Here is a 26,157-nt window from a genome sequence, read left to right as displayed (position 1 = left end):
TATAGGACTCTTGCATCCAGTAGCAGATATTTTTCTATGACAACATTTTAACTTGCAGTATAATAATTTATTACTTTTACAAGTTTTGAGGAAGCATTTTTATTGTTCTGTGGTTGAATAGTATCTGCATTTAGTATCCAAACTGAAGAATATTTGTGAACCACAACATGTCAGTACTGTGTATACGCTTATGTAGAATTCCAGAATGCAACATTTTATTAGGAGAGGAACATCCTTTATATTTCGGTTCTTTAGTCATCCGCTTTGCTGTGAATATTTTAAAAGCTGCTATTTGGGTTAGGGCTCTAAGTGTTGTTTCATAGTATAGATGCAGATTAAAGGGAGAGACGGGACTGCTGCCTACCTTTCCACTACAACCATTAGGGTTTGGTGGGAAATTACAGGGGCAACCCTACGTGTTCAAAAATCATAACTCAGCTCCTCAAAAGGCATGAGATTGTCTAAAGACCATGATTTTTTTAAAAAATAAAATAAATTTGGGGTTTTTTTTCTTTTTTGATGGGGGGTGCACTTAGATCATGCTTTCAAGCTTTTTTCCTGTAACCATGAAGCTTAGTAACTGTCTAATTTTAAATGGAATTCTCACATAATCACATGATTCCAGGAGCTGCATCTTTCAGAAAAACACCAAATATCACAAGGCTTGCAATAAATAGCAAAATGTGGCAACATGGCTGCAAATTGCAGCTGCTTCCCTGAAATAGCGGTCCTACTTGCAAAGTGACAGTTTGCTGCATGCAGTGCTGTTTAAGTGGATTCAGTTGGCGCAGCGGGTGAAGGATTCTCTGCTCCCCTTTTACATAATAGAAGGGCAGGACGGAAATACTTCCTCAGTTCCCCCATCTCTAAGAGAAGAGAGAAGAAAACAACTCAACCTTTCCAGCACCCTCTTTACATAGACTGAGTGGAAGGGAAATGGAATGAGAAAAGAGTGTGGGAAACTGGTTGGGATGGAATGGAGACATTAGGGTTAGGATAGAGGATGGGAAAGAGCTTGATATTGTGGCTAGTACAGAGGAACAAGATATAGGGAAATGGAGAGCCAAGAATGAAGACAAAGTAGGGAAAAATGTAGGAAGGTCTTGGATGAGGTGAAGTCATCTGCTAAAAAAGGGTGTCTAAAGGTGTTAAAGAGTTTTGGAGGCTCATACATTTTACTGGACCCTGCTTCTGGTTAGCCTTTATCCATCCCTGCTCTTAAATTACTTCTCTTTTTCTCCTTTAGTGTAGAAATTACACTGTAAACAGCATTTTTACAACTTGCTGTGGTGTGATCTCTTTATTTGCCTATATTATTGATAGGTTCTTGGTTTCACAATTTGAGTGTGGAGAGTTGGAAGGTATGTGTGTGACTGTAGATTAGTACAATAAAGAACATCATGTTTGATTGCTCACAACTGTTCCTGCAAAGATTCGCTAAAATAAGATAAATCTGAATAATAATGAGTATTTTTGGTTTCTGCACCTTTTCACTGAAGTGCCTCCCCTGTGTTGCTCTCTATCAGGATTCAGTTTCTGTCAGTTTCTACTGAATATTTATTATTCTCCAGCTGTACAAAACCACCTTCTTTCCTGATCTCTGCACAGACATAGTTTAGAAACCGTGTCAGACTTTGTTTCTTTCCAGGCTTGTAAATGTTTTTATTACAGTACTTTTTTCCAAGTTATCTGCTTGCCTGAATCCAGAAATTCAGTCGTCCAGTAGAGGATTACAGTAACTTGATTCTTTTGTCCCTCTCCTCTTGTTAACCTTCCTACATTCTGCTTTGTATAGAGGAGTACTTGTAAGATGGAGTCCAGTCTATCAGCTTATGCCATATGCTATCAATAACATTATTGCTAATCAGTGTGCTATATTTCTATAGCCTGCCCAATACATTGCAAGGACTATCAAACTATGCAGTTTCAGATGAAGCTTTTATTATTTTTTTCCTAATTTATACATGCATCCAGTATGCATACTCTTACAAAACTTTTTGAAAGAGGTTTGAGTGATTCACAGACAATAAAGCATTTGATACAATTCCACATCGGAAATTTTTAGTTAAATTGGAGAAGATGGGGATTAGTATGAGAATTGAAAGATGGATAAGGAATTGATTAAAGGGACAACTAAAATGGGTCATACTGAAAGGTGAACTGTCAGACTGGAGGGAGGTTACTTGTGGAGTTCCTCACAGATCGGTCTTGAAACCAATCTTATTTAACATTTTTATTACTATCCTTGGCACAAAAAATGAGTGTGTGCTAATAAAATTTGTGGATGACGCAAAGTTGGGAGGAATAGCCAATTTGGAGGAGGACCGGAATAGCATACAAGATCTGGATGACCTTGTGAACTGGAGTAATGGAAATGGGATGAAATTTAATAGTGCAAAGTGCAAGGTCATGCATTTAGGGGTTAACAACAAGAATTTTTGCTATAAGATGGGGACTTAACAGTTGAGAGTGACAGAGGAGAAGAAAGACCTGGATGTATTGGTTGATCACAGGATGACTATGAGCCATCAATGTGATATGCCTGTGAAAAAGGCTAATGCAATACTAGGATGCATCAGGCTAGATATTTCCAATAGAGACAGCAAACTATTAGTACTATTATACAAGGCACTGTTGTGACATTATCTGGGATATCGTGTGCAATTCCAGTCTCCCATGTTTAAGAAAGGAAGCAGAGAAGGGCTACTAGGATGATCCAAGGAATGGAAAACCTACCTTATTAAGGGAGACTCAATGAGCTTGGCTTGTTTAGCCTAGCCAAAGTAAGGATGAGGGGAAATATCATTGCTCTCTATAAATACATCAGAGGGATAAATACAAGGGAGCGAGAGGAGTTATTTAAGTTAAGCACCAATGTGGACACAAGAATAAATGGCTATAAAGTGCCCATCAACAAGTTTAGACTTGATATTAGGCAAAGGTTTCTAATAATCAGAGGAGTGAAGTTCTGGAACAGCCTTCCTAGGGGAGCATTGGGGGCAAAAAATCTAACTGGCTTCAAGACTGAGCTTGATAACTTTGTGGAGGGGATGGTATGACAGGACTGCCTATAATGGCATGTGGCCCATCGGCAACTGCCTCTAGCAAAAATCCCCAATGTCTGTAGATAGGACATTAGATGGGGAGGGTTCTGATCTACTACAGAGAATTCTTTCCCAGGTATCTGCTTAGCGGGTCTTGCCCACATGCTCAGGGTCTCACTGATCGCCATATTTGGGGTCAAGAAGGAATTTTCCCCCGCATCAGATTGGCAGAGACCCTGTGGTTTTTTTTGTGTTCCCTATAGCATGGGATATGGGTCACTCGCAGGTTTAAACTAGTGTAAATTCTGAATTCTCTGTAACTTGAAGTCTTTAAACCATGATTTCAGGACTTCAGTAACTGAGTCAGAAGTTAGGGGTCTATTTCAGGAGTGGATGAAGTTCTGTGGCCTGCAATGTGCAGGAGGTCAGACTAGATCAGCGATTCTCAATCTGTGGGCCGCATGACGTCCAATTAACACACAGCTGCAACCCAACTTTGTGCTAAAGGATGCCAGGCCATGCAGCAGGATCTGGGTTCCCGGCTGCCCAGCCCAGCGCAGCGGAGGTTTGGGGCTGCCAGCTGGTCCCGCGGGGTTGGGCGTACGCGTGGCCAGGTCAAGGGTCAGATCTGCCACACGGCAGGGTCCAGGGTCGGATCTGCCACACAGTCCAGGGTTCCTGCCACTGGCCCCCCTACCCAGGGCTCCACTCTGTGGAGGGGTCTCTGGGCAGGACTTGCTGGGCATAGGGGAGAGGGGAGGGGAGTGCACTGTGGTTCTCAACCTGCGGCCCACAATGATAAATAGGTTGAGAACCACTGGACTAGATGATCATGATAGCCTCTTCTGACCTTAAAGTCTACGTGTATATGAGAAACAACTCTATATGGCAGTGAAATTCTGGATAGCTTTCCCTTTGCCCTTTGATTTCATGCTGTTACTGTTGTTTTGAAGATTTCTAGGGATACATTAATTAAGAACCAAAATATAAATGCGTACATGTTTTCCAGTATTGTTGCAGGTACCAAAGTCTTTTAATTTTGTTATCCTTTCAAGTCAGAAGTTATGTAAATTGTGAATGACCCTACCCCTTTCTGAATAACAGTCAGAGTAATTGCATAATAAAATAAAGTTATCTATCTATCTAAATGCAAAGGCTTTGTTGTCAATATTACCCCGGAGGAAATCACAGGTTAAAATAATGTTTTTCAGTTAAGCAATTAAAGGCAGTAAAAGCAATTTGTCACATCAGACTGACTGTTGGAAAGGAGCTTGTTTTGCGAGCTCTAGTGAGCGTTTCTACAGGTGCAAGAGTAGTTCAGGTGAGACACAAGGGGGAACTTTATATACCCAATAACAGCTAGAGGGAGAGTGCCAGTAGAGTGTGGATTGACTTCTGCCACTGCAAGGTGGTGAGAAAAGATACTTGGCTCTTTAGTTAGAATGGTTTAAGGAAACTAACTTGCAGACCTACTCTACAAATACTCAGATACAGTGTACATTTTTATGAGCTCATGTCTTTGCTTTGTATCATATCGGGGGACAGTCATTAAAGGAAGGCCTTTAGTTTGGTTTGTCCTTTGTCACTGGAAGGTTTATGCTTCAGTGGTCTTGATGATGGCAGTGTAGCAGATGGAGTGGTTATCTGAGGACAAGAAGTTGACAACAATACAGAACATCAAACTGGTATGAGGAGACATGGTAAACTGGAAGATGTGTTCAACATGACCCCAACCGCAAAATCATGTAACCCTTTGAATACAAGAGGCAGAATCCTGGTACAGGATAACATCTTGAACTGTGACATGTTAATATAATTGTTAAATATAGGCTTCTCATCAAAGTTAATTAGCTTTAGTGGAACCATTTTGGAGCTGTAGTAACTTTTGAGTAGGGTATGCAAATCCCACACTGGGTAAAACTGGGTTACTGAGCTAATGTGGGCTGAGTTGGTCCTGCTCCAGCACACCTGTGAGAGATATCAGACCCTGGTGGGGAGTGTTCTTTGACAACTCCAAAAGGAGTGTATTGCCTGGGTTCGGCCAGAGGGCTGAGCCTCTTAAGCCTGTACTGGTGTGGTCGAACACCTGGATGTTGCAGAACAAAAAAGCCGTGTCAGTGTAAAGGCCCAGCCCAGGGCTCAGGGGACACAATGGGGAAGGAACACAGTGGCAGTACCGGAGTAGCATTCTGTCTACACAGAAAATGGGCATCATTTTGGTCTATTGCTATTAAACCAGCTAAGTGGGAATAGCCATAAATTGGTTGTACTTCCCACTAACTCCTGATTGGTTTTAAGGCTTTTGGAACTGGTAATATCAAAACATTATAGTTACTTCATTAAGTTCTGTAGTATGTTGTAGTAGTATTGTATCCCATGCTGAGCAGTTGGAAAGGTTACTGACTCAGGTGAAAGGGGTAATATTACAGCTATTACTCAGTATTAAGCCGTCGTAGCCCTCTAGTGTAATGCACTAAACCTACCTTTTATTATTTCTTTTTAACTACTGTACAGAGAACTCCACTGCCTGGGCCCAGATGATTCTGATTTCTCTTTATTCACTCTCCTAATAGCCCTTGTGTTGTACCACATTTGCTTATACTTACTTGAACAACCTCCAGGGACTCATTTTCTGGGGTAAATTTTAATGTGGTCCATGGGAAATTAGACACACTCCTATTCACAAAGATGCTGTATAACTAACTCCCTCTGCACTGCACCACTATGAAATTACCTTTCTATGTCTGCATATATCTACACATATAAGTTGAACTTAACCTTAGAAACTCTTGGGCCATTTTTCTATAGACCTATAGGAGTTACCTGAATAAAACTATATTTAGGCGTCAAACATATGAAAATGTTTAGCCTTAAAGCATCTTTGTCTGTTTCCTCATATCTAAAGACTGGACAATGATAGTTGCCTACTTCATGGCATTGTGGGGAAGCTTCCTTCACTGTTTGTTGAACACTTTTGTGGTCATCTGTTAGAAGTACAAAATGATGTGATGGTGATGGTTCCTATTGCTTGTTGAGATATTGTCCTTAACGTCCTTTTTAAATTTCTCTATCCTTAGTTTTCATATCTCTTCAGTAAATAATGGGATGGATGCATTACACACTATGCACATCGCTTTTGATCTTGGGACATCAGCTGTTCTTCTTTGAGTAGATGTAGCCATACATTCCACTGAAGTATATGTGTGCCTAGCACACCAGAGCTGGAAAAATTTGCCTAGCAGTACCTGCAGAGGGGTGGTGCTCAGACCGTGTGGCCATAGCCCCTCCCTGGCTATGTGAAGCAGTGCTGGCCCCACTCTCCCTCCCTTCTTACCACCCAGGGCTGGAATCGGAGCTCTGAGATCTCAACTTCACAACCTGTCAACTAGTTTAGGTTTTTTCTCTTGTTGTATATAGTTAATGGTACACTTTGTGTTAGGGTAGTGTTAGTTGTTGTTTCCCTCAGTGATGCCCTCATTGGAGTTTAAATGTTGTTTGTGTGGGAGAGCGATCCCCAACAGAGATCCTCACACATAGTTCTTGCTCTGTCTCAGCAAGGCCCACGTCAGCGTGCATTGCACGATCTGTAGATGGTTTAAGAAACAGACTCAAGTGGCTTGAGACTGTCGCCTGAAGCAGCACCTGATCGAACAGGCTATGTGGCCTGCTTCAGTACCGAGGCCCTCATCGGGTCAGAGATCATCCTCAGACTCTGAGAGCACTGCCACTTTACGTTCCAGAGCAGGCACCTCTCCAAAGAAACAGGAGCTATTTCCCGTCAACTGCGCCGAGCAAAAGGTTGCATAAGACCAATTGAGACTGCTCCACATATTGGGGTGATTGTTCCTGAGAGAGGTGGAAGTGTGGACTGACATGGAGCTGATGCGTGCTCGTGGGATGGCGCAGGTACTTCTAACCCTTCCCTGGTATCTAGTAGGGAGGTTGGAAACTGTATACTGTTGACTCTGGTTCCGGCCTCTGGGCATATGTTGAGTCCAGCGATGACGAGGAAGATACTGGTACCGTCTGTTTCCATGTGGCAGCATAACAGGCAGCTACAGACCTCTTCTGCCTTTTGGTCCCGACCTCTTCTTTGGTTCACGACTTTGCCTGTGCTGTGTCAACTATAGCCCCTTTGTTTGAATGAGCTGCTGAACCCTTGGGTCTGTCATGTCAGCATCGCACCCCAATGTTGGGGTGGAAGATGGCAGCCTTCACAGGGTCCACTCTGTTCAGTGAGGATTCACAATGAATGCCGTCAACTCGGCGACCGAACATCGCTCAGTGATCTTCCAATCATGAGAGCAGCAACTCAACAACCCCAATGTTCCTGGCACCAGGATTGGTATGGGGGGCCTCAAGGAATCTGCTCAGCACCACTACAGTCAGCACGCAGATGCTTCTGTGGCAACATTCACTGCTCTCAACCTCGGTGCAGTAAGACACCCAGATACCACTGTTCACTTCGGGACCGATACTGCTTCTGGCACCAGCATGTTTAGTCCTAATGGTATTACTTCCATTGGTAGCGCCACTTTCTGCCTCATTCTGGGCGATGGATGAGTCAGACCACCCACTCGCTCTCTTTGGTCTTGCTCCGCTGTTATCTCTGCAATCCTGAGGCTCCTCTGAGTTGGGGTCATCATCCTCCCACTCACCGTCACCTGATCAGCATTGAGGGCTGCTGATGGACTGTTAGGGGTACCAGGATTGGCACATGTCTCATAGTCAGGATGGAGGTCCCTGGCTCGGCACCTAATGGCCACCAATGCTTTATCTATGTCAGTGGCCTCCATGGAATCTGTGGGATGCTCCTCGATAGTGTAGGTCCTGCTCTTTGTCTCACTCAAAGGCAAGATCACTGGCCCGGTCTGCATTGGTGACTGTCAATCTATCGCAGACCCAGGCACTGGCAGTCCTCCTTCCGATGGAGCCTCCAGAGTTGTCCTGTCCAGGTCTGTCGGCCCTGGAACAGGATCTGGCTTTGGCTCAGTTGAGGGCCTCGTCTTCATTTCTGGACAATGTTGTGCTGCCTGGCTCATCCTCCCCTTCAGTACTGGAGGATGCTAAGGCATACAGAGACCTTTTGCGGCATGTAGCTGCTTCCCTTGGTATCTAAGCAGAGTTCTTGAAAGAGAACACCCACAAATTGGTGGACATTCCTCAGTGACATTTCCATATTGGACATTTGCAAGGCTGCTGCATGATCATCAACATATATGTTCATGAACCATTACACCATAACCACATCTTCCAGGGCAGATGCAGGCTTTGGTAGAGGAGTCCTGTAGTCTCTGTTTACATAGACTCTGAGCCTCACCTCCTGGGCTGGGGGATATTGCTTGTGAGTCACATAAGTGAAAAACATGGCTGCATCCACTCAAAGAAGAAGAAACGGATACTTACCGTAACTGTGGTTCTTTGAAATGTGATGCAGGTGTGTCTTCTGCAACCCGCCCTCCATCCCCTCCGTATCAGAGTCTCATGTCCAGGCATTCAGTGTGAAGGAACTGAGGGAGGATCGGGGCGGCACCGCCTCATTAGCCAGGGGAGGGGCTATGGCCAAGAGGCACGAGCGTTGCCCCTCTACAGGTACTGCTAAGCAAATATCTCCAGCTCCAGTGCACTGGGCACACCCCCCCCTAAGTGGAGTACATGTCTGCATAACATCTTGAAGAACCACAGTTACAATCAGTAACCATTTCTTGCATTTGTGCATGATGCAAAGCAGCAGATTATATGAGATGAATGTCAATGGTTGCTGCGTATTAGGGGAACAAGCCCTTAATGGTTTTTTTTAAAAGTTAGATGAGTGAAAACATACCATCCAGCTGAAAAGTGACAGCAGCATCTCTGGGTAAGATCATAAAAATGAAACAAAGAATGAAAACATGGCACCAGTTTGCTTGTAACTTTAAAGACAGCACTTTCTAAAAGTCTACTGACAGATAATTTCAGTGAGGGTCTTCAGTGAAAAATCACATTTCAGTGTCAATTAACAAAAGAGATTTTTCTCACCAGTGTCACTTAGTGTTTCAAATTCTTCTGTCGGTATATATTACTTTTATTTTTATACACACTATAATATTTTAATTTGGTGATTATTGTTTATCTTGCTTATAACGAGCCAGGGATTACATAAAAGGTAGAATGGTATCTAATGTTATACATTAATATGTAACATAAAATCACATATTAACAAATACGCTTCTTTATGTTAGAAATAGCAACTTAGATTACTAACACTAAAATGGATTTGCTTTTCACTATTATTGCTGTTTGTTTATCATCAGTTTAATTTTCAGGGTCTCCATTCTTAATATTTGGGTTGCAAATGGAATTTTGGGGTGAGCTATTAATGGAAGATCAAGTGGAAGGACTTAAAGAATTTAAAGGAAAATAAATGGCAGTCAAGACTAGTGTCGGCATTGCCTTTCTTATGGTATGAAGCCCAGGACCTTGTAAGACTGAAAAATGTTTCATGTTGGTCTTTAAAACATATAAAATGTTGCCATCCATGTGATTATTTGACAAGATGGAAGCACTTCAAAGGCTAAATTAATTTTTCCCCTTTGCCTTTTGCAGTGAATAATCAATGGACTGTTTGGTTGGTTTTTTTTCCAGATAACCTTTTTCATGCTACTGTCTGCAGTGTGTGTAATGTTGAACTTGGCTGGTTCTATTCTCTCATGTCAGAATGCTCAGCTGGTAAACTCCCTGGAAGGCTGTCAGTTGGTGAGTAATGAAAAACAAATATTTTAATAAGGGCAAAGGCTTTTCTTTTTCGGTAATCATAAAATTATCAGTTTAATTCCTGTCATTGCATGTGTCTGTTATTTGATGCTGCCTTTAAGTCTAAAAACATAGAATCATAGAATATCAGGGTTGGAAGGGACCTCAGGAGGTCATCTAGTCCAACCCCATGCTCAAAGCAGGACCAGATTATTATTAAACCATGATTATTTTGTTGGAAGAAACTTTAGAGTAAAAGTGCTATAGTCTTTATAAGATATTGTTTCCTCAAAACATAAGTTGTTACATTAGAAATGTGTGCTTATACTGCAGTAATATAAGGGAGACACCATACACAATGGGTGAAATCTTGGTCTCAGTATAGTCAAAACTGTTGACTTCAGCAGGACCAAACTTGCATCCAATCTCTCCTTCTCTAGCCAATGGTGTTTCATGGGAATGCTGTTAATTATGTTTCAGTATCTGTGCAATAATATTTTAATTACCAACTTTACTACTGCAATCTGATTTTAAAAAAGCTTCCAATGTAAATACATTACCCATGGATCTAGTCTGATAACATAGAGAATCATAAAAATATTAACATATCAAGGCTGTATACTGTGACTTAATAAACTCATATGGTGTGCATGTATACATTAGATTACTGTATGCTAACCCTTCAATGGGGAAAAAAGTATAGATCAACTGTAAGAATATTTGTGACAACACTAATAAGGTATTAAAAAATATATGGAGCTAAATTAATCCCAGAAGTAAACCCACTGATTTAAAGAATTTTAAGAATTTAAAGAAGATGGGGGGAAATAACACAACTTTTGTCATGAATGTGATGGTTCTTGGTGTATCCAGGACTATGTCAGATTATTACCCCGGTCTCTAGAGAGAAGGGGTCTTCCTTGTCGTAGCTGTGTGTCAGCTCCCTAATTCCACCAGCATTTTAGTCACTCAAACACTCTCCTCTGGGCTGTGCCACCACTAACTTCACCTTGCAGGTTAACAATAGGTACACCCCAATCCCCGAGTCCCTGTGGATTGTTCCCCCGTTATGTTTGCCCTGACACTGGCTACTCACAGAAGTTCTAGATCCTTTGCATCCAAAAGTGAAGTGTACCTCAATTTACCAGTTTTACCATAAAACACTGCTCCTCACAGGTCATGTTTTCTAGACTTAATCCTTTTTGTTGCTCTTCTCTTGACTTTCTCCAATTTGTCCACATCTTTCCTGAAATGTGGTGCCCAGAACTGGACACAATACTCCAGTTGAGGCCTAATCAGCACAGAGTAGAACGGGAGAATTACTTCTCGTGTCTTGCTTACAACACTCCTGCTATTACATCCCAGAATGATGTTTGCTTTTTTTGCAACATTGTTGCACTGTTCACTCATATTTAGCTTGTGATCCACTGTGACCACCAGATCCATTTCTGCAGTACTCCTTCCTAGGCAGTCATTTCCCATTTTGTATGTGCGCAACTGATTGTTCCTTCCTAAGTGGAGTACTTTGCATTTGTCCTTGTTGAATTCCATCCTATTTACTTCAGACTATTTCTCGAATTTGTCCAGATCATTTTTAATTTTAAACCTATCCTGCAAAGCACTTGCAACTCCTCCCAGCTTGGTATCATCCACAAACCTTATAAGTGTACTCTCTATGCCATTATTAGAGCCCTGTGTGGATACAAATGTATACCCGCGGATGCAGGTGTCTGCAGATATAAATTGGTGTCTGTGGAACCGCTGGGCTCTCCCGGGAACCACAGCTACAAAAGGAACAGAATGTGGGGCCGCCACTCCCAGGAGCCAGCACCCCGCATTGGCAGCTCCTCCGGCATGGCTATACCGTCCTAGCACCGCCCCCAGTCCTGCCCCACTCCTTTCCATGCGGCTATCTGCGTCTCCTGTCTGGGGGCTTGAACACTAGAGCACGACCAGGGATAGCTGTCGGTGAGCCTGTAGCAAAATCCTTTTAAAGACAATCATGTTGATGACTCCTGTGTTAGTCACCTCAGGGAGGTGTCAAGCATTCCAATAAGCTGCCTTGGTGTGTCCTTGACATCTCTAAGTAGTTACAGTTACATACCCAAAATGTAAGTCACATTATTCAAAATGGTGGTTACAATGTCAGGTGAAGGTCATAATTTGATACGGACTTGTACGCACATATACTATTTTTGGAAGCAAGGGTGAAGTGCAAGGTGGAGGAAAATATTGGAGAGGAGCAACATGGACTTAGGAAAGGAAGGAGTACTATGGATGCAGTATTTGCAATGAGACAGAAGTCTGAAAGATTGATACACGGAAAGAGTAATTGCTTTGTGGATTTATTGATCCTGAGAAAGCATATGACTTGGTTCAACAGGTGTTGGTGTTTGGAGTATTCAGATGAATGAGAGGGTTAAGCATGTAAGTCTTCAGGATCAGGGACTAAAGTGTTGTCTAAGGTAATTGGCAAGGTTTTAAACTACTGTAATGGTGACCTGTAGGTCATTATTTTGGAAATGACAGTTCACTGTAAAGAGTATCTTCTGTCTAGAGAGACTTCTATGTAGACAGCTATGTATTAACCAGTATGTGGTAGTCCATATTTTCAAGTAACAGAATCTTGGCACATCGCTAGAGTAGGACAGTATTTAAGAAAAGGACAGAATGTGGACAACGAAAGGAAAAATAAATAATTTATACCTCTTTTGGTCAGATAAGCTACTCTTCATCTGTTGCCGGTTAACCACCTCTTGAGGTTGCAGTGAAACTTTCTTAAGGGCCCCTGGAGTAGTTAGAAATGTTGTACTGTTTACTATATATAAAATACTGCACAATATAAAATTGTGTTTAAAACTGCTAAATTATTGATGTTTTTCAATTGACCACAGTAATAAATTCATGAACACACACAATAACTGAGGGGTTTGGTAATGCTTCCACCTGAATGACTTGTATGACTTCAAACTTTGTCAGTAGTAACAAACTGTTCTTATAATTTGACAGCTGTTCAGTGACCTATATGAACAGAATTAATGGTATAAGTCCATTCTCTGGTGGAGAGTCTTACTATGAAAACAATGCAGTTGGCACAAAATGTTCACAGTCTTTGCCAAGAGGATTGAATGGGAATGGAAACTGAACAGCTGTCTTACCAAAAAAGGTGGATTCTTGTATGCAATGCTATGTTAAATGTTAATACTTAGCGGGAACGAGTATGGTAGGTTGAAAAAATGAAAAATTAATCATTAACTTTTTTCCCCTTATGGTAAAGTTTAGACAGGTAATGGGTTATCATCATCACTGTGAGCAGATGTTGCACGTAAAAAAAAGTTCTTTGATACGGAGCTAACATTCTGCATATGCCATGAAGAATGTGTGTACCAAAACTTTGAAGTCCTGTTTTCAAAAGTGGCTTAAGCACTTGAAAATTTTACTATCTGGGGGAGGTGGAAAAAAAGATAAACATAGCTATTTTCAGTATTTACTTAAAAAAATTATCTGTGGAAAAAAATAACTGTGTGTTGCTTTTACCCGCTTAACCCTAAACCTGGAAGCCCTTGACATAAGGAATTGCATTTTAGGTCTCTAGCTGACATTTTAGGAATATTATTCCCCTGAAAAAATTATTTCTCTTGTGCTGTAAGGTCTGTTTGAGTTTAGCTTTTCAGTTTTTCTGTATTAATCATTTTAATCTAAAGCTGTTTCTATTTCTGCATTTTCTATTTTCCGTGTATCTGTTTTCCTTTTATTAACTAATGAATTCATTTCCCATTACTTTTACCCCCAAATCCCCAAACTAAGTAAAAGAGTTAGTTTTAAATGAATAGTGTTCACTAGTGCCTTAACTACAATCAGAGGTGCATTTCTTCAACACCTTCCAAAAGGCTGAGTGAATCTTTTTATGTTCTAGCTGTTTAAACCAGACGACAAAACCTTAAATTATTTGCCTCTTTTTGCATTTTAATAAAATGTTCCGTTTTCAGCTGTGGACTTGCAAATATTTTTTAAATGAATTATCAATAAAAAAGACGACTGTCAGAAAATATTAATAGTTTTACAGCTCTAGGGTTGCTTCACCTGAAATATCAACTAAAGTTCAGAGGCACAAAAATATGATACAAATGAAAGCTTGAGAGAAAAACATTATTAGTATCCTTGTAAAGAGTTGGTTTGACCCCATCTGCAGAAGAAAAATCTACCACAGGGGTTTAGGGGAGGAAATCCCCATGAGACTTCCCCCTTGCACTTAATCCCTTTGGAGCACAAACTCTGGGCCCTGCAGATGCGTCACTATCGATAGCTCCATTGGATTCTCTCTGTGCCTAGCGGCCTGTAGAACCATAGGAGATACGTCTCTCCTTAAGTATCTCCTAGGGAGATATTATTTTCCTGGGAATCTGCTTAGCCCTAGCCTGCTACCCATGCTTACAGCATGACCCAAGCACCCACAAAGCACTTCCAAGGTGACTGAATGAGGCTGTGCAGCTGTCAAAATACCCTCTTCCCCACCCCTCTCCCCCAGTTGATTCAGCATATAGGTATACAGGTATATGTTTGTTTACATTTATATATACACATATATATATTGTGTATAAAAATTTCCACAGAAAACAAATTAACTTAGAGTTCACATTGCTTACATATATATATTTCTTCACAACAGCACCAATACTCGCAATCAAGCGAATGATCAATTAAGGTATCTTGCCTGGAAGTTGGCCATTGTTTTGGATATGCGTTAGCTTTCTCAACTGCACAGAGACACTGTTGCCCTTCCTAATACACACACACATTCAATAATATGATCATCAATTTATGAATCACAGAAATGAAAATCACACTACAAGATACAATATTAATTCTGACCTTCCTGTTACATTATTGAATCATTTAATGAGAATTATAATCTTAAAATTACAGAGTCTTATCTCCTCTCCCTACTCCAGTGTAAACTGCATGCATAGATGAGGGTTATCAGGGAGACAGTCTTAACATCTCTGTGTACCGTATACCAGATTGAATACAAAGTTGATTGCACTTAGATATTTCTTACCTTTTACAAGCTTCTACTATATATTTACTTTATGACTTTAAAAAGATTAGATTAGCTATTCAATTACTCCTTCAGTTGCACTGACAGGTCATAAGGTAGTAAGAAGTTAAGGGAGGGGGAACACATCCTCCTAGTTTCCCAGTTGCATTTATAATCCCCATTCGTTCAACAGACTCACTCCAGTTCCGTTTGGCGCCTCCCACCATACTATGTGATTGAGCAATTTTTCTCCCTTAACCATAATATTCAGAATAATAACACAGAAGACAATGCTAATTATTTAACCACCAATTTAAAACACAACTTAGTGCTGATTCTTGATAACTAGATGTGGTTGAAAATTTTCATATTTGGACATTTTTTGACAAAAAGGGGAAAACGGGAAAAAATCCATTTTTTTATCAGTTGTAATTGTCAGGTCTTAGCATCAAGCCATGCCTCATTTAAAGGAAGAAAATCTAATTGGCAGAGACTCTCCTTTCCCCTAAGTACTCTGAGGATTGTTTGATGGCCTTTAATAAAACAGAGCTCAGCTGTTGTTCTGGTGATCCATTCTGGTGCTGTACCTGCCTATAGCTATCTTTCTTTCTGCAGTGACCTCATTTCCTTGCCTGCAAATTACATGACGGTATCATCATACACCTTCAGTGCATACTGAGTCTTGGATGTTATTTGGCATTACGGCTCACACTTCATACACGTTCTTTCACTTTCAACTTAGAAATGCAGTGCTGTCTTTCAGTAGTTGTTGCAGGTGATGAATAGCCATACTCATGATACAGTTGCCAAAGAATGTATAATTCCATATCAGTCGTGTATTTTTCTTGCTATGACTTTGGTATCATTTGCCACTCGTCTCTCTCTCTTTAGCACCAAGTGCATTTGGAGAATGTTATGTATGTACTTTATACACTCAAAACAAAACACAATCCTCTTCACATAGCTTTAATCTAATTCTGTGGCTGACTCGTGATTTTATAACTATATGTAGGTTCTGTACTCTGAGTCAGAATAAAAACGAAGACACAGAATGTGACAAATATGTGAACTGCATTTATTTTAACAAATAATTTGCAGCTAAGCATCATTAGAACCAATCCTCCATACCTTGCATATCTGTTTCTCTGGTTTAACTTTGCTTGGTAAGTATCAGGAATTTGATATCCCAGGCATAGGGACTCATTTTGAAACAACATTGTTTATGCTTTTTAGGAGGGCATATTGTAAATTAGGGTGCTTTGTGCCATGATTGGCATTCTGTATTATGATTCAGGGAGCAAAATTAAATTGAAGCACAGCTGAGTGTTGAGCTCTGAGAGCCTCCAACAGCAAACTAGACAGTCAGCGATCAATTAGATCATATGTACCATTAAAAAGAAATTAAAGCAAATTTGTTTTAAACAAACAGTGATTATTATTAAAATGGGGTAGGCTTGGTGGTAGTGAACTTTGTTAATAATAAATTTAGAACTAAGTTTATGTTTTTTAATTGTAAATATAATCTCAAAGAGAGAGGCAGTTCTCAACCAGCAGTCCGGGGCCCCCTGCAGGTTTCAGGAGATACGCCAAAATAAACCACAGAGGAGGACCAGTGTTAGACTTTCTGGGACCCAGGGCGGAAAGCCCAAGCCCTGCTGCCTAGGGCTGAAAGCCAAAGCCCAAGCAAGTTAGCTTTGCACGACCCCTGTGGTGTGGGGCCCTGGGCAGTTGACCTGCTTGCTACCCTCTTATGCTGGCCCTGGCTTTTAATTTACTGGATATGCAGAGAAACAGTTGTTATGGCACAGGTGGGCTGGGGAATTTTTACAGCATATTGTGGGGGCATCAGAAAGAAAAAGATTGAGAATCCCTGATTTATCCTTCATTGAGGGGAGATGTTCCTTCTTGCCAATGTGACTGTTGTTGGAGATATAACTTATGATACTAAGAGTTTTAATTTGTGTTGCCAGGGCCACTTTTGAAACCTGATTATACCTTTATGACTTGCTCTGCACCTCCTGTGAGGGCCTGTGTGCATTCTCCACTCCCATAGAATTTGGTGGGACTTGAGAGCATTGAGTCCCTTCCATGATCGCCCCTAAGATTTCTGTTTACATTATCACTTAAGGTCACTAGCACACAATGTGTGAAGTTGCATAACTATATAACTTAGACTTTTGTGAAGGCAAGGATCACATCACCCTATACAATGGCTTTTGGATCCGGAGGGCATATAGAGGTGAGCAAAATATCCAACAGGATGTAGCTTCATAACTTGGAAATACACACATTCAGAATTAGTGAGGCTGATGACTTACTAGATAAGTTTATCTAGTAAAGTAAATTGACATCAGCCCCATTTTCTAGTTCTATAAAAAAGAAACTTAGGTTTTATTCACATTTAGAGATGAAATGCTATTTTTTATTTTAATCTAAAATGAGTTTTTATTAAAGATTAATAAGTAGCATCTAGAGTCAGTGTTCCTCTTATGTTTAACTTTTTCAAGAGCAATAAAATTAAGAATCTCTTATCTGTTACCTTCATCAACAGTGATTTCCTTTGTCCATGTTACCTATATTTTAAATAGTAAGTGGCTTATGCAAGCGGTATCATTTTGTTTTGAAAGTGAAATACAAAAATATCAGTCATTCAGTAACTAATGCTTGTGAAATGGTTCAAATTATACCTCTCATTTCCGACTGAACCTGGCAGAAATGAGAAATACAAGTTTTCAGCCTAATGAGTATTTTAAAGGGAGGAAATGGAGGTAGCTCCAAAGTAGAAGCTTGCTTTCCCATCCCAGATTTTTACTTTTAACTTCTAGCATCTTTTCTTTGAATAGCTCTATCTATTAAAATAATTACATTTTAATGTTGCTAACAGTTATTCCTGGTTTTTAGAAACTGGTGCTTTTTGTACTTTTGCAGAATTAGGGCTAAAAAATTAATAGCATTATTTGAGTAAACAATTAAAAGTGTTACAGCATTAGAAAGATTGTGCCTGAATATATCAATAAGAATTCAGTATGATAGAGTGGCAGCAAAATCCAGCAGTACTGACATACTTTATCGATTTTGAGGCTCTCTCTTGGGACTTCATGCCCAGCAGGCAGGTGCTTAAGAGCCTGGAAGGAAAGACATGCTATGTATTATTCTGGCTAGGTCAATAGTACTATTAGCAGGTTCCAAAGGAAGGTATTTCTACCATTCCTTAGCTGGCAGGATTGTTAGTATGACACAAGATCTTTGATGGGGGAAAGAATATAAAGCGCAATAAAGGAATCTTTTGAGATACTATAAGAACTTCCTAAAATCCACTAATGTGGAGGGAAAATCTAAATGATTTGAGAGAACAGAAATTGATGGAAAAGGCATTTCTTTAAATGCTAGTCTTTCTGCAACTACTTGGAATGGCTATTAAAATTCAGAGCCTTTTTGAAGCTCACAGTCTTTAATATGAAACTTAGCTTGGGCTAAACGCTCTGTGACTGAGGACTAAGGAAAATGAGTTACACATAGATCATGAGGGCCAAGAAGTTTTTTTAAAAAAAATTCATGTTGTGTATAACAAAATATTTTGTTAAAAATAATTATTTTCAAATTCTGAGATTAAATTTATTTTAAAATGCCCTTACTTGGCTGCATATTCTCTCCATGGTTTCATCCCAAGTAAAAACAAATGGAAGTGAATGTATCTTGTTTCAGGTTCAGCTGAACTGGGAAGAAAACAGTCTTTTCAATTTTTAAAATACAAGCTGCTAAGCACCCTTGAAAGTTTAAAACTCCTCAGCTAGAGCAGGGAAATAATACAGCTCCTTTCTAATGTCTGCCCCGAGGGCTATGAGCTAACCCTGCACAATACCTAAGGGGGGTGAGGGAGGGAGGGAAGGAGGGTTGTGTTGTGTTGTGTTGTGGCGGAGAGTTGGGGGATGTTTTGTTTTTTGGGTCAAACTAAAATAGGTAGACTGGGAGAAGGATAATATAATAAAATTAGTTATGATGGTGTATGTAATTTAAAACCATTATAATTTCAATTTCCTGTTAAAAATCTGTAATCCAGAAAAAAATACAGCCAAAAAACTATTATTTCCAAATGAGAAAAATACACACAGTAGACTGGATAACTCTGGGCATGTCTACATGGGGATTCTGAAAAAAGTTAAAAAGATGAATTGATTAAAGCTGTGAAGTTAATGTGCATAAATTAAACTGCATTAAATTGTGTGTGGATACTCTCATTCAGAAGTAAAGTGGCTTCAGTTCACTGAAGTTTAATCCTTCTTTGAGTTTAACTTTTCTGGGTGTCCCTGTGTAGACAGACCCTCACTGGATTGAAAATGGGATTCAGAGTCTTGGCCACAGGTTCAAATTCAGATAAGGTGACCAGACAGCAAATGTGAAAAATCGGGACGGGGGTGGAGGGTAATAGGAGCCTATATAAGAAAAAGACCCAAAAATTGGGACTGTCCCTATAAAATCGGGTCATCTGGTCACCCTAAATCCAGACTATGTTAGCAGTGAATGAGTGTTATTGTCAACTGGCAGCCATTGGGTGACCTATTTGAAATGAATAAATCCCAGTGAATCCACAGCACAAAAAAGCACCATCACGATTGTAATTAATTGGCATGTTAGCAGAATCTCTGCAGAGGCCCAAGATTGAAAGTGTACGCCAGGGGTCGGCAGCCTTTCAGAAGTGGTGTGCCAAGTCTTCATTTATTCACAGTAATTTAATGTTTTGTGTGCCAGTAATACATTTTAATGCTTTTAGAAGGTCTCTCTCTATAAGTCTATATTATATAACTAAACTATTATTGTATATAAGTAAATATGGTTTTTAAAATGTTTAAGCTTCATTTAAAATTAAATTAAAATGCAGATTTTATCAGTTTAGTGTGATCCTTGCCCTCGTTTTTCCTTGCTGAGTTTTCCAAGGTCCCTAGGCCAGCAGTGGGCTGAGCGGGGCCAGCGGCCGGGACCCTGGCTGGCAGGGGGCTGGCGGACGGAATCCCAGGCTGGCAGCAGAGTGCCACTGGAAATCAGCTTGCGTGCTGCAGGTTGCCTACCCCTGGTGTACACAGACTTAAATAATTTCTCTACCCTCCAAGTCAAAGTTGAAGCACACTGATAGAGTACCATGGGGCAATTTGCACTGCTCCTGACTGTGTTGTACCTGTTCTGTGGATAAACAGAGGACCTCAGAGTCCAAAGTTGTGAATTTGACACCTTCACAAGCACTAAATTGACTAAGCTCTCTACCTCCTGCCCACCTAAAGGGGAAAAATAATAGGTGAGAAAGGCGGGCATTAAGTGAAAGATTTCAATTTACACTGCAGATTTCTCTTTATGATCGGCTGAATCCAAATACTTCAAATATTCCGATATTCAGGAATGTTTGGATCCAGGGTCTTTGTTAGCCACATTACAGAGCAATGATGTTTAGATCCTGGGGTTCATCTCCACTATGAATGGAGTCTCTGTCATTGTGATTAGGTCATGTCTGGTCTGCAGGGGCCTGTTGAAACATAAAATCTCAATTCCATGGACTAGCTGTGTTTTGCAGTTACATGACATTTCATTTGGAAGTTTCATTGTAAGTTTGGACATTTCTAATTCCTTGATTGTTAGTGTTGCCTGAATATGGACTGAAGGATCAGGCCCTAAGTGAAAAGCTTTTTTCGCTTGATGTCACACTGCCTTGACTGTTCGGGGGCAAAAGATGGTAAATAATAGTCCTGTATTCAGATCTCTGTGCAATATCCAGTGCTTGTAATTTTTTTTCTTTAATGGGAAACATTTATTACAGTGCGACAGGGGACAGATCACTTGATGGTTACCTGTTCTGTTCAAGAGAATGTGGATAAAAATAACAAACAAGTCCATAAGCACATAGACTCTATAAATATTGAAGAAATGTAAATGTAAATAAAGAAAGCTGATGTTGCTCAATCTCAAGAGTAAGTCTGTAAATCTGAATTCTCCTTTGTACAATGCCGTTCCTGCCTGGATGTGATCAGAGCCAGATCTGTATAGTAGGCTATAACCCAATGCACTCCTAAAAAGCGTAACCTCTCCTGCAGGAGAGGCTTCTATAAATAGAGTGCCCTCAATTGGCTGTTCTTCCCACACCGAGAACTGCTCCTGATGAAGAGGTTGTCCAGAAACTGGAAGATTGTAAATCAATAGCAAGAAAAAGGGAATGGGGACTTAAAGACCAAATAGATCCATGAGATAGCAAAGCTACAGCTAGTGTACATCTTATTTTGATACAGATTAACATTGTTTTTCTCATTCATATAGATTCATATCAATTGTGTGTGTGTGTATATATATATATATATATATAAAAAATGAGAGTTGGTCCCTAGTTAGAAAAATATATGTATCCCAAAAATCCACACAGCTGGGAGAAGAAAGGGAGAAATATTTAGTATTTCCAAGTCCCTTTTCCCCATCTATTGCGTGTATATACACTCCAGACCTGGAGATTAAACATGTATCCTATATTTCCTGGACAGCCATATAAGACAGAATGTTTAATACCATATATCCTGATCCTTTAAAAAAGGGTCTGTACCCTACAAAATATGTGAACTGTCCATTGCTAAGCATTAACCCTCAGGTTTAATGCTTGTCAGCACACAAATTAATGTTTTTAACCCCTGGAATTTCAGAATCTTTCTGTTCTAACACGAGAGAAAAAAATTATTCTCCCTTTTTATTATATGATGTAAAATATATAATAAAACAGAAAATATGGACTATTCATAAGAACAGCCCTACTGGGTCAGACCAAAGGTCCATCTAGCCCAGTATCCTGTCTTCTGATAGTGGCCAGTGCCAGGTGCCCCAGAGGGAATGAACAGAACAGGTAACCGTCAAGTGATCTGTCCCCTGTCACTCATTCCTAGCTTCTGGCAAACAGAGGCTAGGGACACCATTCGTGCCCATCCTGGCTAATAGCCATTGATGGACCTATCCTCCATGAATTTGTCTAGTTCTTTTTGAACGCTGTTATGGTCTTGGCCTTCACAACATCCTCTGGCAAGGAGTTCCCCAGATTGACTGTGCATTGTGTGAAGAAGTACAGTACTTCCTTTTATTTGTTTTAAACCTGCTGCCTATTAATTTCATTTGGTGACCGCTAGTTCGTGTGTTATGAGAAGTAGTAAACAACACTTCCTTATCTACTTTCTCTATGCCAGTCATGATTTTATAGACCTCAATGATATCTTCCTTTAGCCATCTCTTTTTCAAGTTGAAAAGTCCCAGTCTTATTAATCTCTCCTCATACAGAAACCGTTCCATAACCCTAATCATTTTTGTTGCCTTTTTCTGAACCTTTTCCAAGTCCAATATATCTTTTTTGAGATGGGATGACCACATCTGCACACAGTATTCAAGATGTGGGCGTACCATGGATTTATACAGAGGAAACATGATATTTTCTGTCCTATTATCTATCCCTTTCTTAATTATTCCCAGCATTCTGTTCACTTTTTGACTGCCGCTGCACATTGATTGGATGTTTTCAGAGAACTATCCACAATGACTCCAAGATCTCTTTCTTGAGTGGTAACAGCTAATTTAGACCCCATCATTTTATATGTATTGTTGGGATTATGCTTTCCAATGTGCATTACTTTGCATTTATCAACGTTAAGTTTCATCTGCCATTTTTTTGCCTCGTCACCCCGTTTTGAGAGATCCTTTTGTAGCTCTTTGCAGTCTCCCTGGGTCTTAACTATCTTTAGTAATTTTGTGTCATCTGCAAATTTTGCCACCTCACTGTTTACCCCTTCCACATCATTTATGAATATATTAAATAGGACTGGTCCCAGAACAGACCCCTGGGGGACACCACTATTTACCTCTCTCTATTCTGAAAACTGACCATTTATACCTACCCTTTGTTTCCTATCTTTTAACCAGTTACCAATCCACGAGAGCACCTTCCCTCTTATCCCATGGCAGCTTACTTTGTGTAAGAGCCTTTGGTGAGGGACCTTGTCAAAGGCTCTCTCAAAATCTAAGTACAATATATCCACTGGATCTCCTTGGTCCACGTGCTTGTTGACTCCCTCAAAGAATCCTAGTAGACTGGTGAGGCATGATTTCCCTTTACTAAAACCATGTTGACTCTTCCTCAACAAACTATGTTCATCTATATGTCTGACAATATTGTTCTTTATTATAATTTCAACCAGTTTGCCCGGTACTAAAGTCAGGCTTACAGGTCTGTAACTGCCAGGATCACTTCTGGAGCCTTTTTTAAAAGTTGGCATCACATTAGCTATCTTTCAGTCATCTGGTACAGAAGCTAGTTCCTTCAGAACTCTTGGGTGAATACCATCTGGTCCTGGGGACTTATTGCTGTTCAATTTATCAATTTGTTCTAAAACCTCCTTGTAGCAGAGTGAAGCCTCACCGGCATGGCACCTCCTGCTGGTTGTCTGGGAATTAGCTCTTTTCCAGCAATTGAAGTACCCTCTGCTGGCCAGTGATTCACCTGCCTCAGGCCCTCATGTCCCTCCTGGACCCCAGTGCCCTTATTTTAGGGTGCTGCCCCACAGCAGTGCCCCCACGCTCTGGGTCTCCCCTCCCAGGGGAACCCCCAACCCTCTATACCCACCTTGCCTCAGTGGCTATGGCCAGTCATCACCTATCCCTCTCTCACTGGGGCAAACTGCAGTCTGTAATGGCCACTCATCATTGGCAGGGGGGTCGGACCAGCTGCCCCTGCCTAGCCCCAGGCTGCACCTCTGCAACCCCAGTACCTTCTTCGGCCTTTAGCAAGGCCCGCAGCCTGGGGATTTGTAGGCTGTAGCTCTCCAGTTCCCTTTGCCCTTCCCCAGAACTGCTCCACTTCAGGTACTTTGCTCCCAGACAGCTAGGCCTTCCCACTCCAGGGCTAGAGTCAGACTCCTCCAGCTCCTGGCCCCCCAGCCCTCTTGTCAGGGCGAGCTGAGCCCTGATTGAGCTTGCCACAACTGTAGTCAGTTACCCCCTCCGCTGCTCTCACTCCTCATCCCAGCCACAGCCCTCTCCAGGGCTGCTTTTAACCCCTGCCTACTGCAGTGGGGGCAGTTTCTCCGCAGTGGCCTTATTGTCCTTGAGTGCTCCTTTAGCACCTCGATCTCCAGTGCCCCACTGGTTGTTTAGCAGGCTTCCTGCTTCTCATATACTTAAAAAAATTGCTATTACTTTTTGAGTCTTTGGCTAACCTCAAATTCTTTTTTGCCCTTCCTAATTGTATTTTTACACTTCATTTGCCAGTGTTTATGCTCCTTTCTATTTTCCTCACTAGGATTTAACTCCCACTTTTTAAAGGATGCCTTTTTGCCTCTCACTGCTTCTTTTCAAATGCTCAAGCTACAATTTTCAAAAAGTTAAAGAAGGATAGTACAAGAGACTAATGTTCCTGTGAATCTGTTAGCAAAAAATATGCACTAAAAATGATCACACAAACAAGTCATTTCTATTTTTTCCTTTCATAGGGCTTGGCCATATTTTTAGTCAGAAAATTAGCATAGATAAAGGCCCTTTTAATTAAAATGTATAGAGTGGGAATTGAGATTGTTCTCTTCAGGTTGGCTATTTATGTATCAGGTCACTACACAAATATGAATGCGAACTCCATGTACATTTTCCAGAGTAACAGCTGTGTTAGTCTGTATTCGCAAAAAGAAAAGGAGTACTTGTGGCATTGAAAACAAAAGCAGAACATTGGGAGGTACGTATGGTGCTCGGAGATAAGGATAAGCTATCACCATTTGCTATCTAAATTATCCTTGAATCATACGCTCATTAAAATTTTCAAGAGCAGATTACTCTTATGGGAGGTGAAGAGAAAAGGTTGTGTGATAGACCCAGGCCAGTTGGGTACAGCAGAGTAGCCTTATTGGGACCCAGGAAGTGCCCACTGCTAAAGGATCCCCCCCCAGCTTAAGGGGGGGATCCACAGGACCTGGGAAACCAAATAATTATGGGGGACAACTAATGAACAACAGGGACGGGAGTGCGGTCAAAGGGTCAAACGACGGGAACCGGACGGGGACACCGAGCAGAGGACCCTGGACAGCAAGCAGAGTAGCAGAAGGCAGATATACTGGCCACTGGATTAACAGTTTTCTGTTCCCTGACTAACCAGAGCAGGGGCTGCTCCAGGCTAATGAGAACACCTGACTCCAATTAACCTGCAACGAGTCAGGGGTGGCCATTAAGCTAATGTGACCACCTGACTCTAATTAAGGCCCCTCTGATACTATAAAAGGGCTCACTCCGTCAGGCAGAAGTCAGCTAGAGAAGAGGAAGTGTGGATGAAGGGCTGGTTAATGAAGACACCCTCAAGTTACTGGTAAGGGAGCCCTAAGGTAAGGGAGAAGCAGGAGAGCTGAGGGGAAGTGGCCCTGGGAAATGTAGCAACTCTGGCAGTGAAAGGTTGGCTGCCAATAGCTGCTACCATTAGGGTCCCTGGGCTGGAACCCAGAGTAGAGGGTGGGCCCGGGTTCCCCCCAACTCACCACTACAGAAACACCACCTGGGAGGGGAAAACAGGCCCCTGTCAGGATGGGAGGCTAAACTGTTTTGGTATGAGGGCATAGGAGCAACAGAGACTGTGAGAGTTCTCTCACCAACCTCCTTGCTGGCTTATGTTGAAAAGGGCTCAGTAGACTGTATCCCTAGCCCTAGAGAGAGAAGGGCTATGTGGAGGGTTGCAGTGAGCCTCTGAAGCTAGCATAAACTGCCTGGAAGCGTGGGACCCACAGGGACAAGGTTGGAGCTCTGCCACAGTTGTGATAGTCAATTGAGTTTCCTTATTATGTAAAAAACAAAAAAACACTAGTCTGTGTCTATGTTGAATGACTATTATTCATCTTTTCTTTATAGCTCATATTTGGAAACCAGGATTTTCACTTCACCTCCACTATCCTTTTTAAGCCGATCTGAGTGACAGGATTGTTTGCTGTGACAGCACTTGGGAGGATTAGAATTCACTAACTTTATTACAGTGATAATTTTCACAAATGTGAAAATGTATTGTGTGTAAAGAGGCTAGATGGAATATTGTATATTCCTGCTTTGAAGGGAAAGGTTGTTCCGCAGTTAGGCTGCGTGATGTGAGTAAGACCAGAATACATAGAGTATTTATAGAAATGAATTGAATGATATTGGGAATGTTTTAATACAGGATACAGTAGAGGAGATTCAGGATTATAGCGTGTGAAGAAAGATTTCACTCTTAAATTTTTACAGCTGCTGATACCTTAGAGAAAATTTAATAATAATTCTGGTGTATGTTGTATGATTTTTATCTGTCATTATTTTGTGCAATGAATAATT

At 41.0% G+C, this 26,157-nt stretch overlaps 1 protein-coding gene across 5 annotated transcripts in view; it reads left to right on the top strand.

Annotated features, from left to right (window-relative positions):
• Window positions 1–26,157, top strand: part of ENTREP2 (endosomal transmembrane epsin interactor 2) — a 385,274-nt gene that overhangs the window by 240,405 nt on the left and 118,712 nt on the right. For 3 of the 5 annotated variants that reach the window (XM_075133027.1, XM_048868175.2, XM_048868178.2), the window contains one exon: window positions 9,669–9,779. The exons of the other annotated variants lie outside the window; for them this stretch is intronic. In XM_075133027.1, coding sequence (XP_074989128.1) covers window positions 9,669–9,779 — 111 coding nt within the window. The remainder of the gene's footprint in view (window positions 1–9,668; window positions 9,780–26,157) is intronic. 5 annotated transcript variants of the gene reach the window in all.

The sequence above is a fragment of the Caretta caretta genome, chromosome 10, assembly GCF_965140235.1.
Source record: "Caretta caretta isolate rCarCar2 chromosome 10, rCarCar1.hap1, whole genome shotgun sequence".
Taxonomy (NCBI): Eukaryota; Metazoa; Chordata; order Testudines; family Cheloniidae; genus Caretta; species Caretta caretta.
The sequence above is the reverse complement of the archived record's forward strand: the minus strand, read 5'-3'. Positions and strand labels throughout refer to the sequence as shown.